The sequence below is a fragment of the Arabidopsis thaliana genome, chromosome 5 (assembly GCF_000001735.4).
Source record: "Arabidopsis thaliana chromosome 5, partial sequence".
NCBI lineage: Eukaryota > Viridiplantae > Streptophyta > Magnoliopsida > Brassicales > Brassicaceae > Arabidopsis > Arabidopsis thaliana.
The window spans coordinates 6,565,780-6,584,184 of NC_003076.8; the positions used below are offsets into that span (position 1 = coordinate 6,565,780).

The 18,405-nt window shown below is 37.1% G+C and overlaps 7 protein-coding genes across 12 annotated transcripts; 4 read left to right on the forward strand and 3 right to left on the reverse strand.

Moving 5' to 3' along the window:
• Window positions 1–491: 491 nt before the first annotated feature.
• Window positions 492–3,027, forward strand: NUDT24 (nudix hydrolase homolog 24). Of its 2 annotated transcripts, NM_121952.3 has the most exons (9): window positions 492–847; window positions 975–1,039; window positions 1,128–1,296; window positions 1,380–1,460; window positions 1,555–1,680; window positions 1,807–1,886; window positions 2,293–2,408; window positions 2,503–2,623; window positions 2,784–3,026. In NM_121952.3, the coding sequence occupies exons 1-9, from the start codon at window positions 578–580 to the stop codon at window positions 2,851–2,853; spliced, it is 1,098 nt and encodes a 365-aa protein (NP_197448.2). In that variant the 5' UTR covers window positions 492–577; the 3' UTR covers window positions 2,854–3,026. The 2 variants fall into 2 exon arrangements, with proteins under 2 accessions (NP_197448.2, NP_001318599.1); NM_001343605.1 differs by having other exon boundaries at window positions 524–847; window positions 2,503–3,027.
• Window positions 3,028–3,382: 355 nt separating this feature from the next.
• AT5G19473 (RPM1-interacting protein 4 (RIN4) family protein) lies at window positions 3,383–5,177 on the forward strand. 2 transcript variants are annotated; one of them, NM_001036829.3, is made up of 3 exons: window positions 3,383–3,506; window positions 3,765–3,995; window positions 4,851–5,177. In NM_001036829.3, exons 1-3 carry the CDS (start codon window positions 3,489–3,491, stop codon window positions 4,899–4,901), a joined length of 300 nt encoding a protein of 99 aa, NP_001031906.1. In that variant the 5' UTR covers window positions 3,383–3,488; the 3' UTR covers window positions 4,902–5,177. The 2 variants fall into 2 exon arrangements, with proteins under 2 accessions (NP_001031906.1, NP_001332461.1); NM_001343606.1 differs by lacking the exon at window positions 3,383–3,506 and having other exon boundaries at window positions 3,585–3,995; window positions 4,851–5,137.
• Window positions 5,178–5,692: 515 nt separating this feature from the next.
• AT5G19480 (mediator of RNA polymerase II transcription subunit) lies at window positions 5,693–7,844 on the forward strand. Of its 4 annotated transcripts, NM_121953.3 has the most exons (7): window positions 5,693–5,919; window positions 6,025–6,076; window positions 6,165–6,457; window positions 6,606–6,809; window positions 6,919–6,978; window positions 7,112–7,238; window positions 7,537–7,798. In NM_121953.3, exons 2-6 carry the CDS (start codon window positions 6,049–6,051, stop codon window positions 7,148–7,150), a joined length of 624 nt encoding a protein of 207 aa, NP_197449.1. In that variant the 5' UTR covers window positions 5,693–5,919; window positions 6,025–6,048; the 3' UTR covers window positions 7,151–7,238; window positions 7,537–7,798. The 4 variants fall into 4 exon arrangements, with proteins under 4 accessions (NP_197449.1, NP_001331154.1, NP_001331155.1 ...); NM_001343608.1 differs by having other exon boundaries at window positions 5,722–5,919; window positions 7,112–7,844; NM_001036830.3 differs by having other exon boundaries at window positions 5,723–6,076; window positions 7,537–7,844.
• Window positions 7,813–10,755, reverse strand: AT5G19485 (transferases/nucleotidyltransferase). Its single transcript, NM_001036831.4, has 13 exons — window positions 10,508–10,755; window positions 10,338–10,433; window positions 10,153–10,230; window positions 9,967–10,047; window positions 9,660–9,879; window positions 9,515–9,573; window positions 9,356–9,405; window positions 9,194–9,281; window positions 8,854–9,105; window positions 8,675–8,767; window positions 8,492–8,596; window positions 8,287–8,403; window positions 7,813–8,193 (listed from the first exon to the last, which is right to left on the reverse strand). The coding sequence occupies exons 1-13, from the start codon at window positions 10,571–10,573 to the stop codon at window positions 8,128–8,130; spliced, it is 1,371 nt and encodes a 456-aa protein (NP_001031908.1). The 5' UTR covers window positions 10,574–10,755; the 3' UTR covers window positions 7,813–8,127.
• On the reverse strand, window positions 10,731–12,729 carry AT5G19490 (Histone superfamily protein). The gene is made up of 6 exons (NM_121954.3): window positions 12,462–12,729; window positions 12,041–12,113; window positions 11,844–11,937; window positions 11,648–11,758; window positions 11,488–11,545; window positions 10,731–11,415 (listed from the first exon to the last, which is right to left on the reverse strand). Exons 1-6 carry the CDS (start codon window positions 12,492–12,494, stop codon window positions 10,990–10,992), a joined length of 795 nt encoding a protein of 264 aa, NP_197450.2. The 5' UTR covers window positions 12,495–12,729; the 3' UTR covers window positions 10,731–10,989.
• A 381-nt stretch (window positions 12,730–13,110) lies between these two features.
• On the forward strand, window positions 13,111–16,166 carry AT5G19500 (Tryptophan/tyrosine permease). The gene is made up of 14 exons (NM_121955.3): window positions 13,111–13,561; window positions 13,644–13,684; window positions 13,787–13,879; window positions 13,964–14,038; window positions 14,125–14,174; window positions 14,263–14,352; window positions 14,436–14,492; window positions 14,624–14,693; window positions 14,779–14,880; window positions 14,967–15,019; window positions 15,105–15,258; window positions 15,335–15,419; window positions 15,519–15,647; window positions 15,724–16,166. Exons 1-14 carry the CDS (start codon window positions 13,240–13,242, stop codon window positions 15,918–15,920), a joined length of 1,518 nt encoding a protein of 505 aa, NP_197451.2. The 5' UTR covers window positions 13,111–13,239; the 3' UTR covers window positions 15,921–16,166.
• Window positions 15,879–17,469, reverse strand: AT5G19510 (Translation elongation factor EF1B/ribosomal protein S6 family protein). Its single transcript, NM_121956.3, has 6 exons — window positions 17,273–17,469; window positions 17,066–17,182; window positions 16,903–16,972; window positions 16,563–16,686; window positions 16,336–16,449; window positions 15,879–16,238 (listed from the first exon to the last, which is right to left on the reverse strand). Exons 1-6 carry the CDS (start codon window positions 17,356–17,358, stop codon window positions 16,075–16,077), a joined length of 675 nt encoding a protein of 224 aa, NP_568375.2. The 5' UTR covers window positions 17,359–17,469; the 3' UTR covers window positions 15,879–16,074.
• Between the last annotated feature and the right edge of the window lie 936 nt (window positions 17,470–18,405).

Sequence of the window (18,405 nt, forward strand, 5' to 3'; positions counted from 1 at the left end):
TGGAAGATTACAAATGATAATTTGTCAAGGATAGTTCAAGTGACCTTGAGAGTGAAATCATGTTTAGGGTTATAAATGAAGACTTTGGGCAACACTTAACAGCAAAATCAAGTGATAATATTTTTTGGTTTTCAGGCAATTTCTTAAAAAGTTTAGGCAATTAATAAATGAAAAGTTTTGTATTTGTTTAAGCTAACTAAAAAAGTTAGGTATTTTGAGTGCGACACAAGAGATAGGTTCAAAAAACTTACTTGTCCGTATCTAAAACGTCTTGCATCCTAGACAAGAACAGCTTTGTGTCTCCTCCGTCCAAGTGGCATCTGGATTTTGCTTTGATGGCGCTCGACTTCAAGGTCCCCTCCGCTGAGCATATCAGGAATCAATGAATCTATGAATCTACGCTAAGATCTTGGACAAATACAAACATCAATTATAAGAATATACTAATTTTGAAATATTTTTCATGTGAAGTTATTGTGAGCGCGACACATGAGATTTTTTTTCAAAAAACTTAATCATCTGTATTTATAACGCCTTGCATCCCAAGCTAGAACAGCATTGTGTCTCCTCCACAGACATGGCATCTGCATTTTGCTCACTTTGTCCCACTCCCACCTCCTTATTCTCTTCCCACGCGCTTATACCCACTCTACAGTGGCGTTCGAGTTCGAGTTCGAGGTCTCCTCCGCTACATATTTCCCGCGTTTTATCAGTTGAAACTGTTCCTTTAAGCCCATCATTCACCTGGAACGATGTTTTTGAGAACAGTCGAAAAGAATACGTGCCTCAGAACTCCTCCGATCTCACCGGATTTCTCGAGAAAGTCGACCGCTGTAATCGTGGATTAGTAAGTCCACTGAATTGAATGTTTGATACTTGTATAGTTTCTAGGAAAGTGAAAAAAAAATAAAAAGTCCTTTTATTTTTATAGTTTTTATGAAGTTCAAAAACTTTTTTTGCCATACGTTTTTCAGGAGAAGTTAGGTGAGTTCATTCCATTTGTTATAGAGGAACAAATCGTTGGTTATATTCACAAGGGGTAACTATTCTTGCTCAACTATATATATAAAGCTATTTTTGGCAGAATTTTGAGTACTCTAAGTGTGGTTTGTCTATACGTTGAACAGATTTACAAAGTACTTGAGGGACTTTAATGATATCTTTACATTTTCACAATATGGTGGCCATGTAACGCTTAACATGATGCTTGACAAGCCTGAAGAAAGAACCAGAGCAGTTGCACATGTGATCAAAATATTGGGTAACAAAGGAATCATCCCTGGGATACGAAATGAGGTATGGGTCCATGTTTTGGTTCTATGATTCTATAGTTGTCTTTATTTGTTGATCTTTTTATTTTATTTTTCTTTTTTCACCAGCTATATCCTGTGAAGCCATCGTTTAATGCTCCTGCCTTTTTTTCTATAGAGCGTGCTGCTGCTCCTTATTTTGGATTGAAGGTTAAACCAATTTAGATGTTTTGCTGTGAAATCTGCTCTTTTATAATGGAAATATTTACGTGCATGGCTCGCTCACTTGTTACATCTGATCTAGGGTTACGCAATTCATGTGAATGGGTATGTAGAAAGAGATGGACAAAAATTTCTATGGATAGGTAAAAGAAGTCTAGCAAAATCCACTTATCCAGGAAAACTTGATCATCTGGTTGCTGGAGGATTGGTAAGATTTCTCATTTACTTGTCGATTATACATCATGTTGTAGAATGTCCTATATATACCAGATAATAATAATTCTTATTTGAGGGAATCGAAATGCACATTTTTATTCGGTCATTTGGTGCATAGCCTCACGGGATTAGCGTTTGTGAGAATCTAGTAAAGGAATGCGAAGAGGAAGCTGGGATTTCCAAAGTCTTGGCTGATAGGTAAGACACTGAGCCATGCTTTATGTGGTGTTGGAAAGGCATATTTGCCCAAGTCCACACAAAAAAATTCTAAAACTAAAAAAGGCTACGAAAGTGCTAATTCCTTGTGTAAAATATGTATCTCAGCAAATTCCTTGTGTACAATATCATCAGTATATTGCAACAACCTTTTACTATGATTTGAACTAAAAACTTCATAAAAAATTCGCTTAAAAATCAAGATAGTTATGACTTAATAGTTTAAATAAAATTTGGTCCCAGCTGGTCAAAAAGTTTTTGGGGTGGATGCCACATTATTTGATTCACCCAAGTGTATGTGTACATTCTGCTCAGTATTTAACAAAGTAGTACCTATATAGCTCTCTTGATATTTTCCAACCTCTTGCATTTTTGTGTATTCTTAAAGGGCGATTGCGGTCGGTGTTGTTTCCTACATGGATATCGATCGGTACTGTTTCACACGTGATGTGCTGTTTTGTTATGATTTGGAACTCCCTCAAGATTTTGTTCCCACAAATCAAGGTTAGGCAATAACTAGTAAAGCAATCAGTAATCTTGCTCAGATAGACAGGTAGATATACTTTGTCATAGCATAGTAATCTTAATTACATTGCAGATGGAGAAGTTGACAGCTTCAGGTTGATTCCAGTCGCTCAAGTTGCTAATGTGGTTCGGAAGACTAGTTTTTTTAAGGACAGTTGTTCCCTGGTCATTATTGACTTCTTGTTTCGGCACGGGTACTCACTCTTTTCTCCCAAAATTTCTACCTCAGAAGAAACATGTTACTTACCATTATATATTGCGGGACTTTTATGCTCTCGCCGCGGATAGTAACATCCTTATGAGCAATCTCCAATTCCCTTTGGCAATACATTCTGTTCCATTTTGTCTATGCAGGTTAATCAGACCAGAGTCACCGGGTTACTTGGATCTATACCGACGCCTGAGGAATGGAGATTGCTCATAAGGACGTTACTTTCTATCTAATGTTTTAAAGAAAAAGCTCACTCTCTAATAAATTAATATTAGATACTCTGACTATGTAATAAGACTCATGCATGTATATAATATTCAGAGTCTTCATGTGCCTTCATGAACATATATATACCAATCAAGGAAGTTATAAAACTTCATTTATACAAATGAGCAAAACAAGTTCACAATTTAATTGTTCTCTTCAAACAGAGTTATTGATTTTTAGCATCAGAAAGCTAATCCAATTGTGTGAAGCAAACACTAATTATTTTCATCGTTATCCATTCGAATTCTTGTAACGATATGATGAAAGTACACTAAGATTGACATTTCAACCTCAACAACTTTCTACTTGCTTAGAAGTCTTCATGACCCCTAACAGCCTTTTCCAATAGGATGCCAAAAGTTAGTATTAAAAAATCCCCCGGACATAAAGGAACACCATTGCTTGAGATCCTCCAAGTTTAGAAACCTCCTAAATCTGCTCCTATGAAATCGTGATTTCAAACAATTTGTACTATAAAGGAAAAAGTGGAATTTTACAAGAGAGATCGTTCTCCTCCTCGTCATGAACACCTTCATCAATGTTTAAGAACATCTTTCTTCTAAACCAAGCAATATCTATTTATGGATAAAAGAAGGGAGGCATGCTCTCTAATTTTTTTATAAAATCTTGTTTCTTTTCTTTTATCCAACTATTACTAAATCATCGATCTTTATGATGTCTGAGTTACAATCGAGACATGTTGAGCTTTCATCGGTTAATGCGCGTTTTATAGAATGGGGAAAATTAACCGATGCAATCTCAACATCGATCTCATTGTTCTTTTTTTTTTTTCCGGAAATATTTGGTTCCCTAAGCAAATTATATGTTTATCTAACGAGTTTTATTCTTGGATACAGAATGCTGCATGGACTCCAGTTCCACAGTTCGGAGGGTGGGACCAAAAAGGACCAAATGATGCTACAAACTACTCGGTTGTCTTTTCTAAAGCTCGCGCAAACAGGAAGCAGAACAAAGCTGGTGTAAGACATTCTAGTTTGGGAAGCGAACAAGAACTCATGGTAAGTGTTCGTCGCAACCACCAACAACTTCACCATCGCCATGAAACTCAAGACGATGACCCTGTCATGGTAATTAAATTATCTCTCTCTACTTACTCTTCCATGGATTCTTTGGTTCATATTCACCTTGTGATGATCCTTTTCCCCTTAGTCAACGCGCATGGATCATCACAAGGTGGTATAACAATTCAGGAATTGATTTTCTCTTTGCGTCTTTTGTTTGTTTTGTGTTTTTGCATGCGCCTAAAAAGAATATTTCATTCCATTTCTTTCTTAACTCAGAGACATAATTGAACCATGAATGTTATTCAACTTAATTATGAGTTAATACATGCATCATAGTATCAGGTCTCATTTATGAATATGTAATGATAGTGTATCTTTAAATTTGATGTTATAGTGTATTGGCTTGCAGTTTGTTTCCATGGTTTTGAAATGATGTGTTTTGTTCGAACAATGAATTTATAGTTCGTTTCCATTTTCCCATTTTCTACTTTCTTTTTATTTGTTAGGAAAACTTTGTTTTTTTTTTTGCATTTTTTCCATAACATTTCAATAAGCAACCATATTTTAACATTATATTCCCACCTAAGCTAAATTTCATTACTTCTATTGTTAGATAAAAATATAATTAAACCAACTAAAAGTCTGAATCATATTATAATCTTTGCATTATGTTTTAACTATATGTTGGGAGTTACATAAATTTGTTTTGCTTGGAGCCTCCAAACTTTGAAGAGGCAAACATGAACGAAATGTACACTGCTTTTCTAGAGCGAATATGAAAACTCCATCTCTAGTTTGTATAACAGTCGAAATCACCTTGTTATACGAAGCATTATGCAATATGTGAAATGTATTAAGAGGAAGCATGTTGTCACCGTCATAAGTCTCTCTAACATTACTAATTTAATTACCATGCAGAAGAAGAAGAGGATCTTGACCTACATTAATTGTTGTATAAGGCCAAACTAGGGCTTTGTTCTTCTACAAAGTCGGAATCTTTCTCTCTTCAGCGATATAGCAAATATGTCTCAAGTGTGTAAAGACAGTAGTGTAACGTTTCTGTAATCTTCTTTATCACACACAAAAAAAAAAAACGTTCTGTTCTATGTGCATCATCTATTAAGATACCCCTGGTTGTGTTGTGTTGTGATACATTTTGACTTCTTCCTACATCATACGAGAACAAAATAAAACATGACTTAACCAAACCGTCAGATGCAGAATCCATTTAACTAATCTTCGATAAATTGAGAATTGTCGGATGATCATAGTTTTAGAAACAAGAGTTAAGAAATCATGCATTGATTGCTGGTACGATTTGGCCATTTGGGTGATTTTAGCTTTGGTTAATCATTCTCCAACTTCAATATAAAGGATCCGAACAATAGCAATGACTAAACGAATCACTTTTTGGCCTTAGCAAATTGGTCTTAATTATTTGGCCACAAATACACATACATATGACCATATGAAAAACAGTGGCTATCTTGCAACTGAGTGCCACCACCTAATCGTGGCCATATCCACTAACAAGTTGACCACCGTCTTAATCGGTGGCTATTGACGATTGCAACAAAAATTATTTGACGGCTATATTAGCATTTTTTTTTTTTTTTAACTATGTGATTAAAAATGCAAATTATAAGAAAATTGAAATTTTTATTAAAATAAAAATACAAATGTAAAAAAAGTCGTTGTGAAATCTGTAAAGTTGATCATACGCACTATGAAGCGCGTGAACCCCACGCGGTAACCCGTATAAATAACAAAATTTTGGACGAAAAAAAAACAGAAGAAGAAGAAAAAGAAATCGCGATTTTATAACGCCATTGTTTGAGGAAACTCCTAATCCATTCTCAAACCCTAGTTACTTCCTTCTCGAACGTTCCTCGATATTCCCGCGGGAAATTCACGACCAAGAGCAATCCGTTTTCCAGATTAGGGTTTATATCTCTGGGTTGCGATGAGATCTGCCTCGTGAAGTCATGTATGGCGGTGATTGATCTTTGCTTCAGCTTTGTTTTCGCTTTTCGTCAAATCTTGAGCTTATTGAGCTTTGGCTTGTTTGGTTTTCAAATTCCAATAATTGCAGTTTAATCAACAACAACAAAAAAATATGGAATCAGAGAGCGTTAAGTTTGGAGGTAAATTTGGTTTCCAAGCTTTGATTTTTGTCAAGTTTTATTATTTTGGGATTTGAGGGTCAATGAGCTTCTGGGTTTCTAAGTGCAGGTCCTAGAGAATTGGGTGGTGCACTAGATCTTATAACACAATACAAGTTGTTGCCACACCATGAATTCTTTTGCAAGAGATCACTTCCAGAGTCACTGTCAGATGCTCATTATCTTCATAATTTGGTTGGAGACACAGAGATTAGAAAAGGAGAAGGAATGCAATTAGATCAGCTTATTCCTAATGCATCACTTAGTAGCCGAGATACGAATGCTCGCATCCAACCTTTTGTTCTTGATGAACTTAAGGAGGCTTTTGAGCTTAATGATACAGCTCCTGTTGAATTGCCTCCAGTAAGAATATTGCTCTCTCTGTTTAGATTTTAACTTCCTGTAACATCTAGATCTTTTACTAACCATGATAAGTTGAATTACTTCCAAGTATCTTGTGATGATAGTTGAGCTAGGTTTGAGAATATGAGATCTCCTGTTCTTATTTCAGGCAGAGAAGGGAGCTCCTACCACTGTATCAAAATCAAAAAGTGAGTCAAAAGATAAGGATAGGAAACATAGAAAACATAAAGACAAGAAGGAGAAAGATAGGGAACATAAGAAGCACAAGCACAAGCATAAAGATAGGATCAAAGATAAGGATAAAGACAAGGATCGAGACAAAAAGAAGGAAAAAAGTGGACACCATGATAAGGTTATAAAACTGTCTGCTCTTGTTGGTACCTAGGCCGTCTATATATGTATATTTTGGATTCTTAAATTCGATAGAATTGACGTGGTATACGCTATCACTTTACTTTCAGAAAAGGAAGAACAATGGGACTGAAGATGCTGATGACGTTCAGAGGCACAAAAAGAGTAAGGTAATATACTAATGGCAATGGAGGCATCTCCTTCTTTTTAGTGAAGCTGAATTTAGAAGTTTCTGGTTACTCGCACATTGGTGTTGCTCTGCAAATTTTATTTTTGTCGGCCCTAAAATTAACTTTTTTGCAGCATAAGAGCTCAAAGCTTGATGAGATGGGAGCGATGTAGGTTGGAGGCTGAAGCCGTGCACACTTTCATTTTTGTATTGCACACCCAAGGTGTCATGGAGAGGCTTAGAAGCAGCTAACTTTGTTAGGTAACTCGGTCACTAGAGTCATCTTCTCATCTTTAGATAACGCACGTTTCTCATATGGGGCTGCGTCTGTCATAACCAACGGTACTGTACATGATGAATATGATTGAGTCAACAAAGCTATGGTTGTTTTAAACATGAAGAAATAATTATTGTCTAAGGCTTATAAGAAGATAACCTGGAACTCTAGCGACCGAGAGTGCACTAACTTTATTTTGGAGTCTCAAATAATTAGAAATGTTTCTATATGGTGTAGATTTGTCTCAACATAACATAAAATGATTTGGATTTGGTTTTGCAGGTTTAATCTCTAAATAAAAATTGCATTGTGGGAGAAGTTAGGAGGGGTTAAGCAACGAAAAGTTCGCCAAGAAGAATCACAACTTGTACATTTTGTTACACTTTAAACAAGCTATGAAGTTTATCTATTCTCGTGACTATTTAAACAGAAAGGTTTCATACATTCGAAATCATTTACTCTGAAATTTATCGAATCTGAAGGCATGTGACTTTTTGGGTGTATTCGTCTCTATGGAAATACCAAAAACAAAATTTAGATCTTTCAGGAAAGTGTTTTATCTCGAACAAAAGAGTAAATAATGAGAAGAACAAAAAAAGACATATGTAATATAACCAACGGAACAGAGAGAAGGGTCAGTGGCTGACAAAGTGTTTCAAGACTTCATGTATATGTAATGAATAGCAAAAGATCAAACTCTATCAGTAAAAGATACTAACGGAAAATCTCAAACTCTTAATCAACAAAACCCTTAGTGGGAAACTTTCCAATCCTTCACACTCTTCTCTCCTACCAAACGAATGACTAAGTAATGCTGCTTTTCATTTTAAAAAAGCGTTCCAAGATGTGACCTCATTTGCTTATCCTTCCTTTTCATTTTCTAGCAAAGGTCTCTCCTTTGTGCTCACTCCCGGCACAAACAACATACCCTGCTTCCACCTATAAAACCAATTGATGTTTTGATTATGGAATCTGTAAAAGCATTGATACGTAGGGGACACTGTATTATGAAAACTGAAGGGGGTAACGTACTTGGCAGTCTCTTAGAGTAACACGCTCTTGAAGCTGTGCGTTGCTGCAAATGACTGAGCCTTGTATTGAACATCCGTCTCCAATTGTGGCATGGTCCATCACAACTGAATTAACAATCTGCACCCACATATACAAGCAGTTGAGTGTCTTTTCGAGATGTACACCACCTTTCTTTGGCTGGCTTGAGTAAAAAGCTAATTATTACCTTCACATTGGAGCCTATCCGGCAATGTCTCCCAATTACAGATCTTTTGACACTGCATTTATCACCGACTTGAGAGCCTTCTCCAAGCATACAATGAGGTCCAACCTGCAACCCAAAAATTGTTATTCACGATCACAACTCACAGAACAAATGCTCAATATCTACACATGTAGAGTTACGTACTGTGGTTTTCGATCCAAGCTCAGCTGATGGGTGGACAATGTTGTGATGAGCAGAAAAGGAGTATCCAGATAGGTGGTTTGATTCACCAATAACCTGCACAAGTTTGAACAATTGCGGAGCTTCATAAGTCAACTGAGAAAAAAATACTGGAGAAGGAATCCCATGTGTAAACAACTTACATCTCTGTTTACGTCCATGAAGGCTTGAATGCTATTCAAGCGGACGAAATACTTACTTTCATCCGCTATATAAACACAGCATTTATGGGTTTTCCGGGTACCCAGACCTGATTCATAGACTTGATGAAAGCTTGGCATGGATGCGTTGGAGAGAATTTGAGACAAGACCACCTCGTTGTTCTGCATATTATTTTTTCCATTTCCATTCCCATTTTCTTCTACATTACTTTGGTCAGAGAAGACATCTGATCTCTGATACTCAAGGGGAAACCGCACAAATAAGGAATCAAAATGGTAATAAAAAAAAAATGGTCATTTGCAAGGACCGTATCCGACTAACCAGCTGTGTACGAACAAGATACGGTAGTACATCCTGTTTTAGGCTCCTAAAAGCAGGTTTTTGATCCAAAACTTCCTGCAGAACTGCTCTGTAAGACAAAAGAACATATTGAGTATCGACAGATAAAACTACTTTGATAGCAGGAAAGCAGATCTGACCAACCTCTTGAAGGCATATATATGAGAATCCATCAGATCTGATCGAATTTCCATCTAAATCGAAAATGACAAGATAATTAGAAACTGTACTAAGAATTTGTAATATATGAATCATAAAAAGATGCATTTGTAGGTAATTTCAAAAACTTAATAAGAACATTACCTTGCCAGCCGCACAGAGAATGCTCTTTTTTACTCGGGTATCTTTCTTAATCTCAGTACCTAACACAATTTCAGGAGGTAAACCAACAACAAGTTCAAGCATTTTGTTACCTCTAAGAAACATAAAGAAAAATTAAAAGTAGGACCTTTGGCTATGTATAACAAGAACTGTTTCAAGGAATCAAGCCCTATGATATCATCGCAAGCAGGTTTTTTGGTTTTATCTTTCCCACCAGAACCTCCTGATTCTGATGGCCCACTGACAGGTTGAGCACAAAGCATAACAGTCACTGCTGCATCATGCCTTCTATGAGTGGCGGCAACAGCACCAGGAGGAATATCAGAAACAATGTCTCCACTTACGATCTACGTCAAAGCAAATTACCAGTTAACTAGAAGCTCAAAAAGTTGCACAAAGCAAAAGCTACGAGACGTCTTTATTGAAAAGCTAACCAAAATGTCTTTGGCAGTTAAGTGGTGTGCAATTGCCCTGAGTGCCCCAGCAGTTCCAACATTCTCAGCAACAGCAGCAACCTAAAGTAAAATATCCAGCAGAACATTAATAACGAATATGACACTAGTTTCTTTCAATCATGCATAGAGTTTTACAGAATTCAGATGCCATAGATGAGTAAATACCTCAACATGTAAACGATCAACACAAGCAGAAGAAATCCATCCACCAACTTTCAAAGCAGCATCTTCCCCTTCAACAACCTGTTCCACCAATGCGAAACGAAAAAATCTGAGCTCTATTGAAAACATTCAACCTAGAAACTCGCAAAAGGAAATCAGTAATTGTATTGAAAAGATAAAAGGCGTACGACGATCAGATCCTTGAGATTACTACTCTCGAGAAGATCCAGAACGTAAGACAACACCGGACGATTCGCTACGGGAAGCAACGCCTTAGGAACTTCCTGAACAACAACAACAAATTAGCAATTCGTCGAAACTGTTATGCTGATGATGAGAGTGAAAGAGAGAGACGGACCTTGGCGACTAAGGGAACAAGATAACTAGAGAATCCGCCGGCTAGAATCACGACCTGGAAATCCATTGTCGCAGCTGAATTGACGAGAGAAGACGAAGAAGAGAGGTTTCTGCTTTCTGGGGTTTTGATTTTGAGAAACGGTAGACGAAGACGATATCAATTTAACCCGCTTGTTTCTTTCTTTTGGATCCGACGGGTCGTTCCATTAATCTTGGGTTATCTATCTCACTTAAATATTTTAATTAAAATTAAACATTAACAAAGATTAAACCATACTTTATGTATATGATTTTATAGTTTGTGTAAAGCTTGCTATCAAATTAGAAGAGATGAATGAAAAAAACGAAATTACATTAAAGAGAATGAGAGCAATCTCCTACATACACACTGCTTCTATAATATATAAGTGTGTCAATTCCTAAGTTGTTGTTTTCTTTCTCCTACCTTTAGTTTTAAGTCATTTCACCTAAACTGAAACTCTTTCACTCTTGGTCTATGCTTTCTTCATCATAATCTTCCTCGTCACTAGCACTAGCCTGTTGTTGATCATCAGGATCTATTTTCATTTCGTTAATCTCCAACGGGTAATCTGGACTTCTCTCTAGCTGTGTTTCCAGCCATGTAGCATTGTCTCCATTCTCATCTAATTCAACATTAAGATCGAAGTTCCTTACTTTTACCTCTGAGTTACTACTATGATGATTGTTGTGTGATGCAACTTTCTTCCAAGATGTATCGTCGTGAGAAAGGCTCCCGTTTTCGGGAGACGGGGTCCTGCTGCTTTCGGGAGAACCGTCTTCTAAATCTTCTTCAAATTTTAGAGACAGCCCACTTCCTGTTCTTCCACTACTTCGTCCGCGGCCTCTACCTCGCCTTCCTCTGCCACAGCTAGTATGTTTGACCTCATGCTGTAACAAGGCGAAACATATGCGTTAAGTAATATACAATTGTCTATTGGCAAAATAAGTCTGGCTAGTTACCATTTGAGTGGTCTTTATCATATCTTCATCGTTGCAACTACTTCCATCAACAACTTTCCTGAAAAGTCGAACAAACAAGTTGTTAGACACGATACCGATATCAAAATTAGGTAGATTGATTGCTGACATAGAATAGAACTATAGAAGAAGCGGGCCTAACCTTCTTTTGGTAGCTGATTGGTCTTCAGTGTCTGAGCCACCCAAATCAGGAACTTTAGCGACAGTGTCTCTTAGAAAATCAAAGACATTAGTCGCTTGCACACACTGCTTCCTGGAAAAAGAATAGAAAAGTATTGAAGAAGCAAGAAAACAATTGGTTTATATAAGCAAAATCCAAAGATGAGATTCACACTTACAAATGAAAGGCGTTGACAGTTTTAGCACCTCGGCTTAGAGTTACATCATACGTGTGATTACACAAGTCTTGTAAAAACAGCTCCAAAGCTTTAGCTGAAAAGTTAAATTCAAAACCAGAACAGATCAACTACATGTGACACAAGCTAACATATGAACAACGTTTGAGTAAGAAAATCAAAAACATCACATCACTTACAAACAAGAAGAGGGACTGCCATTGCTATTTTGCCAACTTCCTCATCAGTTTGCATAATCTTCTTAATCCTTGTCTGAAACAAATTTTGAACATATCAACACATACAAAATCAGACTCAGACACTAAGAAATTTCTTATGTAGATATCAACATCTTTGATTAGCCCTAAACAAGATATCTCTGCAGTTTATTTATATCTAGCCATGAACAAAAGAGCCCTCCAAGTCCAAAGATACATTCACAAAGATAAATTTAAAAACCTAATGAAGACAAGGACCATGGAACCCTGAAGAAGTAAACCTGAAATCATAGCAAAAGTTGAACCTAACTACTCTCACAACTCACAAAACAGAGTTCATGGTTATCTCCATAAGAAGAAGAACATAACAAACTATAAAACAGTGAAAAGTAATGTTTCATACCGCTGGAAAACGTGTCTGGAGCTTCTTCTTCATGCTATTGTTTTACAGAGGAATAGCAGCTTCCAAAGTCAAGGGGAAGAAGATAAAAACCCTAATTTTGAAATTTGTGTTGCTTGCTTCCGTTCTCTCTGGAATAAATAACAAGAGAAAATCAAATTAACAAATATATATATTGATTCCATCAAACACGACAAGAAAAGGAAAAAAAATAAATTCCTTTGGATCTGTTTTTTTCTAGTTAGAAATTGGTCTCTGTTTTCTGACCCGTCCTTGTCGGACCCAAATCATACGCAATTGGACCTTTTTTCTCCCACTCTTTTTTAATTTAATAATGAGATCTTATATTTTATTTTGCTTTTCATTTAACAAGTTTTATGTAACAATTATTTAATTTTGACAGCATGTATTATGTAACATTTAATTTGATTTATCACATGATATCTTAAGAAACCATAAACTCAAAATAAATAAAAATTATTTTTATAGAGTAAATTGTAAATTATACTTTATGTTTGCATTGCTATTCTTTTACTTGCATACAACTTTTGTATCATTGATGCAAATAGTATTTTCTAAAAGCAAAATAGAAGCATAAAATGCATAGATTTTAAATTTAATTGGGAAATAAAACTTCAAAAATAAGACAGCCACACATGTTAATCTGGAAGCTAAGCTCTCTCTAACACAATCTTTTGACTGTCGGAAGTCGCAGAAAACAAACCAGAAGACTGATCATAGGCTTTTCATAGCTAGTGTCTGATATCAGACAAACACAGACATGTCTGTGTCTCTAAGCTACACTTGTCTTCTTAGATTACCCACCTTTTCAGTTCCAACGAAACCCATTAGTTTCAATGGACCTCTCCCTTTTTATCTACCAAGATCTCATATTTCCTCATCTTGTTTTGGTTTCAAATCAAACCCATTCATAAGAACTCAGACCCCAAGATTCTTCAAGTGTTTGCCTCAGAGAGTGTCTGATGAACGCAGAGAAACACAAGTAACAACAGAAGAAGAAGAAGAAGATGAGGAAGAAAAGATTGTCGTATTTGAGAGGCTCTTCTCTAACCTGAATCAATCAACATTGAAGCGAGAATCCGGTACAAAGACTGTTACCATTTTGCATGTGAATACCCAAATTTGGATAGAAATTTTTGGTTTTTAAGTTTTAGAAATTTTCAGGAAGTTTGTCCAGTGCAATTTTCTTGGTTGCTGGCACTACCGTAAGTGTGTCTACTTTCTCATAACTCTGTCCATATTCTTGTTGAAACTATGCAAGGAATCAAGTTTGTTTTCTGCTAAACTTTTATCCTTTTCTTGATTAGGTAGGTGCAGGGATACTTGCGATTCCAGCTGTGACACAAGAATCAGGTTTTCTAGCCTCTGCAGTCGCCTGCATTCTCTGTTGGGCCTTCATGGTGATGATGGATGATTCTTCTTATCTCTGTTTTATGTTTCTTGCAAGTAACGGATTGGTCATTAGTAATACATGTTGGCTTCAGGTTGTGACAGGTTTGCTGGTTGCAGAAGTAAATGTCAACACCATGAGTGAACTAGGCTCTGGAGGCGTATCTCTTGTATATCCCCTCAAACCAATACTTCTATGAAAACTTAGCTTAGTTATTATGTCTTTAAACTCAGCTTTGACATGATATTTTGGCAGGTCTCAATGGCGAAGCGGACTCTTGGGTCTGTTGGAGTTCAAGTTGTTTCGTAATCATCCTCTCATTCTCACTTCAGAACTTGCTTTCCATCACTGTTTCTTTCATTTAAACTTGAAACAAGCCTTTCTGTTGTGTAGTTGGTCTTATCTTCTCATACATTACACCCTTCTTGTGGCTTACATTGCTCGGTCATCAGGCATCCTTACCAACTTCCTCGGCATTCCGATGTATGAAACTCCAATTGATCCTCATTTACACTGACACTTTTGAGTGTTGTGCTTCTGTACTTATTCCCTAGAATGTTCTGTAGATGGGAGAGTGCAACTCTATTCTCACTGATCTTCGGAGGCCTTTGCTTCTTTGGAAGGTTAGCTCTCCATATTAAACTAATCACTGATGCCACAATTTAAATCAGAAACTGTATAAACACAAGGAGAACCAGAGTGGAATAGTGGTAGACCCGACAAGTTAATCATACCTTCCTCCATGTGGTTGCAGCCAGCGATTCATCGGTGCAGCCAATGGAGTTCTGGTGTTTGGAGTAATTGCATCGTTTGCAGCACTCGTGGTAACAAGTTTTTGGCTAAATACTTTCCTGTGAATTCATTAAATGGAAAACAAAACCATAGATGACCTCATGACCATATTGTTAGGCAGTTGCAAGTGGAGACTTACACTGGGAAGCTCTTCTCAAGGCTAACTTTGAGGCCGTTCCCATGAGTGTACCCATCATTGCTCTGTCATTTGTTTATCAGGTAGTCAGAGGGAATCTCATTATTTCAAACTTGGATTCTTGGCTCCAAGATGAAGAATCTTTCTCAATTGGTTGCTTTTCTTACAGAATGTGGTGCCGGTTCTCTGCACAGATCTTGAAGGAGACTTGCCGAGAGTAAGGTGACATCATACCCTGCAACGTTAATGGTGAAACTCACTCAGTCTGTATGGACTAACTCAACCTTCTTAATATCTTTATCTTCAGAACCGCCATCGTTCTTGGCACAGCCATACCACTTGGCTTGTTTCTTGTGTGGGACGCTGTGATTCTTGGATCGTTTCCAGTAGATACTGGGGTGGCTGTTGAGAAGATGGTCGATCCTCTGCAACAATTGAGATCAAGTAGTGTCACTGTCGGTGTAAGTTTAGTTGTTCTTGCTTATTTGATAAACTCTCACCAATCACCAGCTAATCAGTCTTCTTTTGATCACACAGCCGTTTGTGGAAGCATTCTCTCTTTTTGCAATCGCAACATCTTATATAGGGTTTGTCTTAGGCCTCTCTGATTTCTTCTCTGACTGTAAGTATCATCAAACAATCAAACTTTTATGTTTTTCTACTAAATCTACAGCCATGGAGACATAACTGTATAATCTATTCTTTCATCGAAAACTTTCAGTATTGAAGCTCCCGAGTGGCCAGAACAAGCCTCTTCTTTACTTGCTTACTCTCGTTCCACCGCTTGTTCTGTCCCTACTGGATCCAGAGATTTTCTTCAAGGCCTTAGATTTTGCCGGGACATATGGAGGTAAGTCTCTTCTTGAGAAACCTGAATCAACAAGTTCAAACATGAAAACCTAACAACTGTATGTTCTCTTTCGTAGTTCTGGTATTGTTCGGAATCCTCCCAGCAGCAATGTCTTGGTCAGATAGGTACATAGTCTCATCATCAACAGTGACAAGATTACCTCAACTTGTTCCCGGAGGAAAACTCACCCTTTCTCTGGTTATGGGAGCTGCAGGATACGTAATTATTTCTGAAGTAATAGAGAATTTGTCAAAGTATCTAAATGTTTCTTAACAATGATGCAACGGAATAGTAACCATTGAAAATTTAGTGTTATTGTAACATGAAAGCGGTCTTGCAACTAGGAAAGAAACATTTCGGTAAACAACACAAACGAAAACAAAACTTGAAATTCAGATATGTTTCGGTAAGGAGAAATTTGAAGTCTCTAAATCTTGTTGAAAGCGACAATGTCACAACTCTGGATGTACTCGTTGTTAGGCTCTGAGGTGAGGAAGTCTTCAATGAGGTTGTCCGGGGACACGAGGTCATCAACAATCGTGAACATAATTGTGAGTTTCTTGATCCCATAACCAACTGGTACAAGTTTTGCTGCAAGACAGGGAGAAAAAAAATATCAATTATAAAACTGTCTCACCCAAAGAGTAACAAGCTTACTCTGATATAAAGATTGAAAGTTTAAACGTACAGGCTCCCCAGAAAAGACCAGGCATCTCAACACCACGAACAGCCTCTTCCAGTTTCTTCATGTCGGTTTCATCATCCCATGGCTTAACATCCATGAGCACAGAAGACTTTCCACCTAACAAAGAGTTCAAAATTCAAAAGAGAGTTAGAACCCTTATTAAAATTTAAGATGCAGTTACTAATTCACATGCTTGTATATGTACTATCGAATTCAATTAAGAGGCTTACTCTCTTTAGGCTTCTTGGTGTCCTTCTTAGCAGCCTCCCTCTCCTCTGCAGCTTTCTTTTCTTCTTCGGTCTCGTCACCAAAGAGATCCATGTCATCATCATCATCAGCTGCAGCTGCAGGTGCCTGTTGACAATTATGCAAGATAGCGTAAACACACACACACACACACAACATTCCAAACCAAACTCCAATCAATTCCCCTACCAAACATAGCTCGTGATCCCTAATACAAGATTGGAAATATCACCTTTCAAATCATAGTTCCAAACTACATTCATTACCCTTTTTCTAAGGTCTACGACTATGGTAATAAAGAATAAAGCATTCAAGTAAAGGTACCTCAGCTTCAACAGCTGGAGCAGCAGCAGCAGAGCCACCGAATTGTACTCCAACGGCCTTTCCAGGGAAACTGCAACAAATCAAAACTCGTCAATTCCTGGAAGATCAATATACAAATCCAAATCTGAATCGATTATTACAAAATTCCGAAAAAAGGACGAACCTTTTAGCAAGTTGGGAAGCCACGGACTCGTACCACTTGCTAGCATTGGGGAAGGCATCGCTGGGTTTCACTGGAACGGCAGCGTAAACCTTGACATCATCCACAGACAATTGATCTCTGCAAATTCAAACTCTCTTATACGTCAAAACGGGAATAGAAACAATCGAATCGTGTCGCAAAAACAATAGGAAAAGTGAGAAACTTTACCCGGAGATGTAGGTTTTTCCGGCGAGGTGCTCCTCCACGGATTTGACACCCTCCTCTGTGTGTAGATCTGAAAAGGTAACGGCCATTGTTGCTGAGTTTTAGGGTGTGAGGGAGGTAGAGAGATCAGAGAGACTAAGCTGCTGTTGAAACCTAAAAGAGTATATCCTGAGCTGTGAGACTCTGAGAAACCCTAAACCCAAATAAACTGACAAATATTTGGGCTTATTTATGGGCCTTCAAAGTGGCTCGTTCCCAAAGAGAGTCCGGAAAAAGTAAAATTAACATTTAGGTTGTTCTTTATTTGGAAAAAAATAACATAGGTCTCAACTCTCAAATAGGTAAAGGTATCTACAAAATTGGAAATAAACAAATTAATGATAAAATTTATTCTTCCCAGTTTTGGGTATAGAGTGAAACCTTGATATGAATGAATTGTAATTTGTACTATTTTGTATATATGTAAATCTGTAATGAAAAGTAAAATATTTTTGATGAATTTAAATTTACTTGACTCCGATTGATCATACTAAACCAGAGCTCATTTTGGACTTAGTTTGTGTTATTTTAGTAACTAACTTAGACAATTATGTAATGTCATGTGTATATTTTAACAGAATTTGAGTGTCAATTCTCTTCCCAGATATGGCAATGAGTCACTACCATGCTGCATATTTATAGTTGGCTCCTTCATCTTGGAATCAACTTCTCTTGGTTGCTGCATGATACAACAGATAAAGCTTGAGTCTGCTCCAAGGATGGCGATTTATGAAACTTGGAAGGAACATAATCACCATTATCACCTTGACATTATACACTACAACCTGATGTTACCGTTGTCCCAAAAGACCAAGAAGATCTCTCTAAACAAAGCTTAGGCTCTGCTTCGATTGGGGTCCCTTACTTACTTAGTGATGTTGGTTTGATCAGTAGTTATCAACTTACCACTTATTAGTTTGGTGAAACGATGGTTGAGAATTTGTATATTTCTTTGAATGCTACATTTATAGGGTGTTTATTTTCTCTTCTATTTTTTGGTTGATATGGTTCATGTTTAATTCTTTTATAAACTTTATTTTGTTATTGCAAACAAATCCTTTGCCAATAAAAGAAAAATGTCAAAGTGTACATATTAC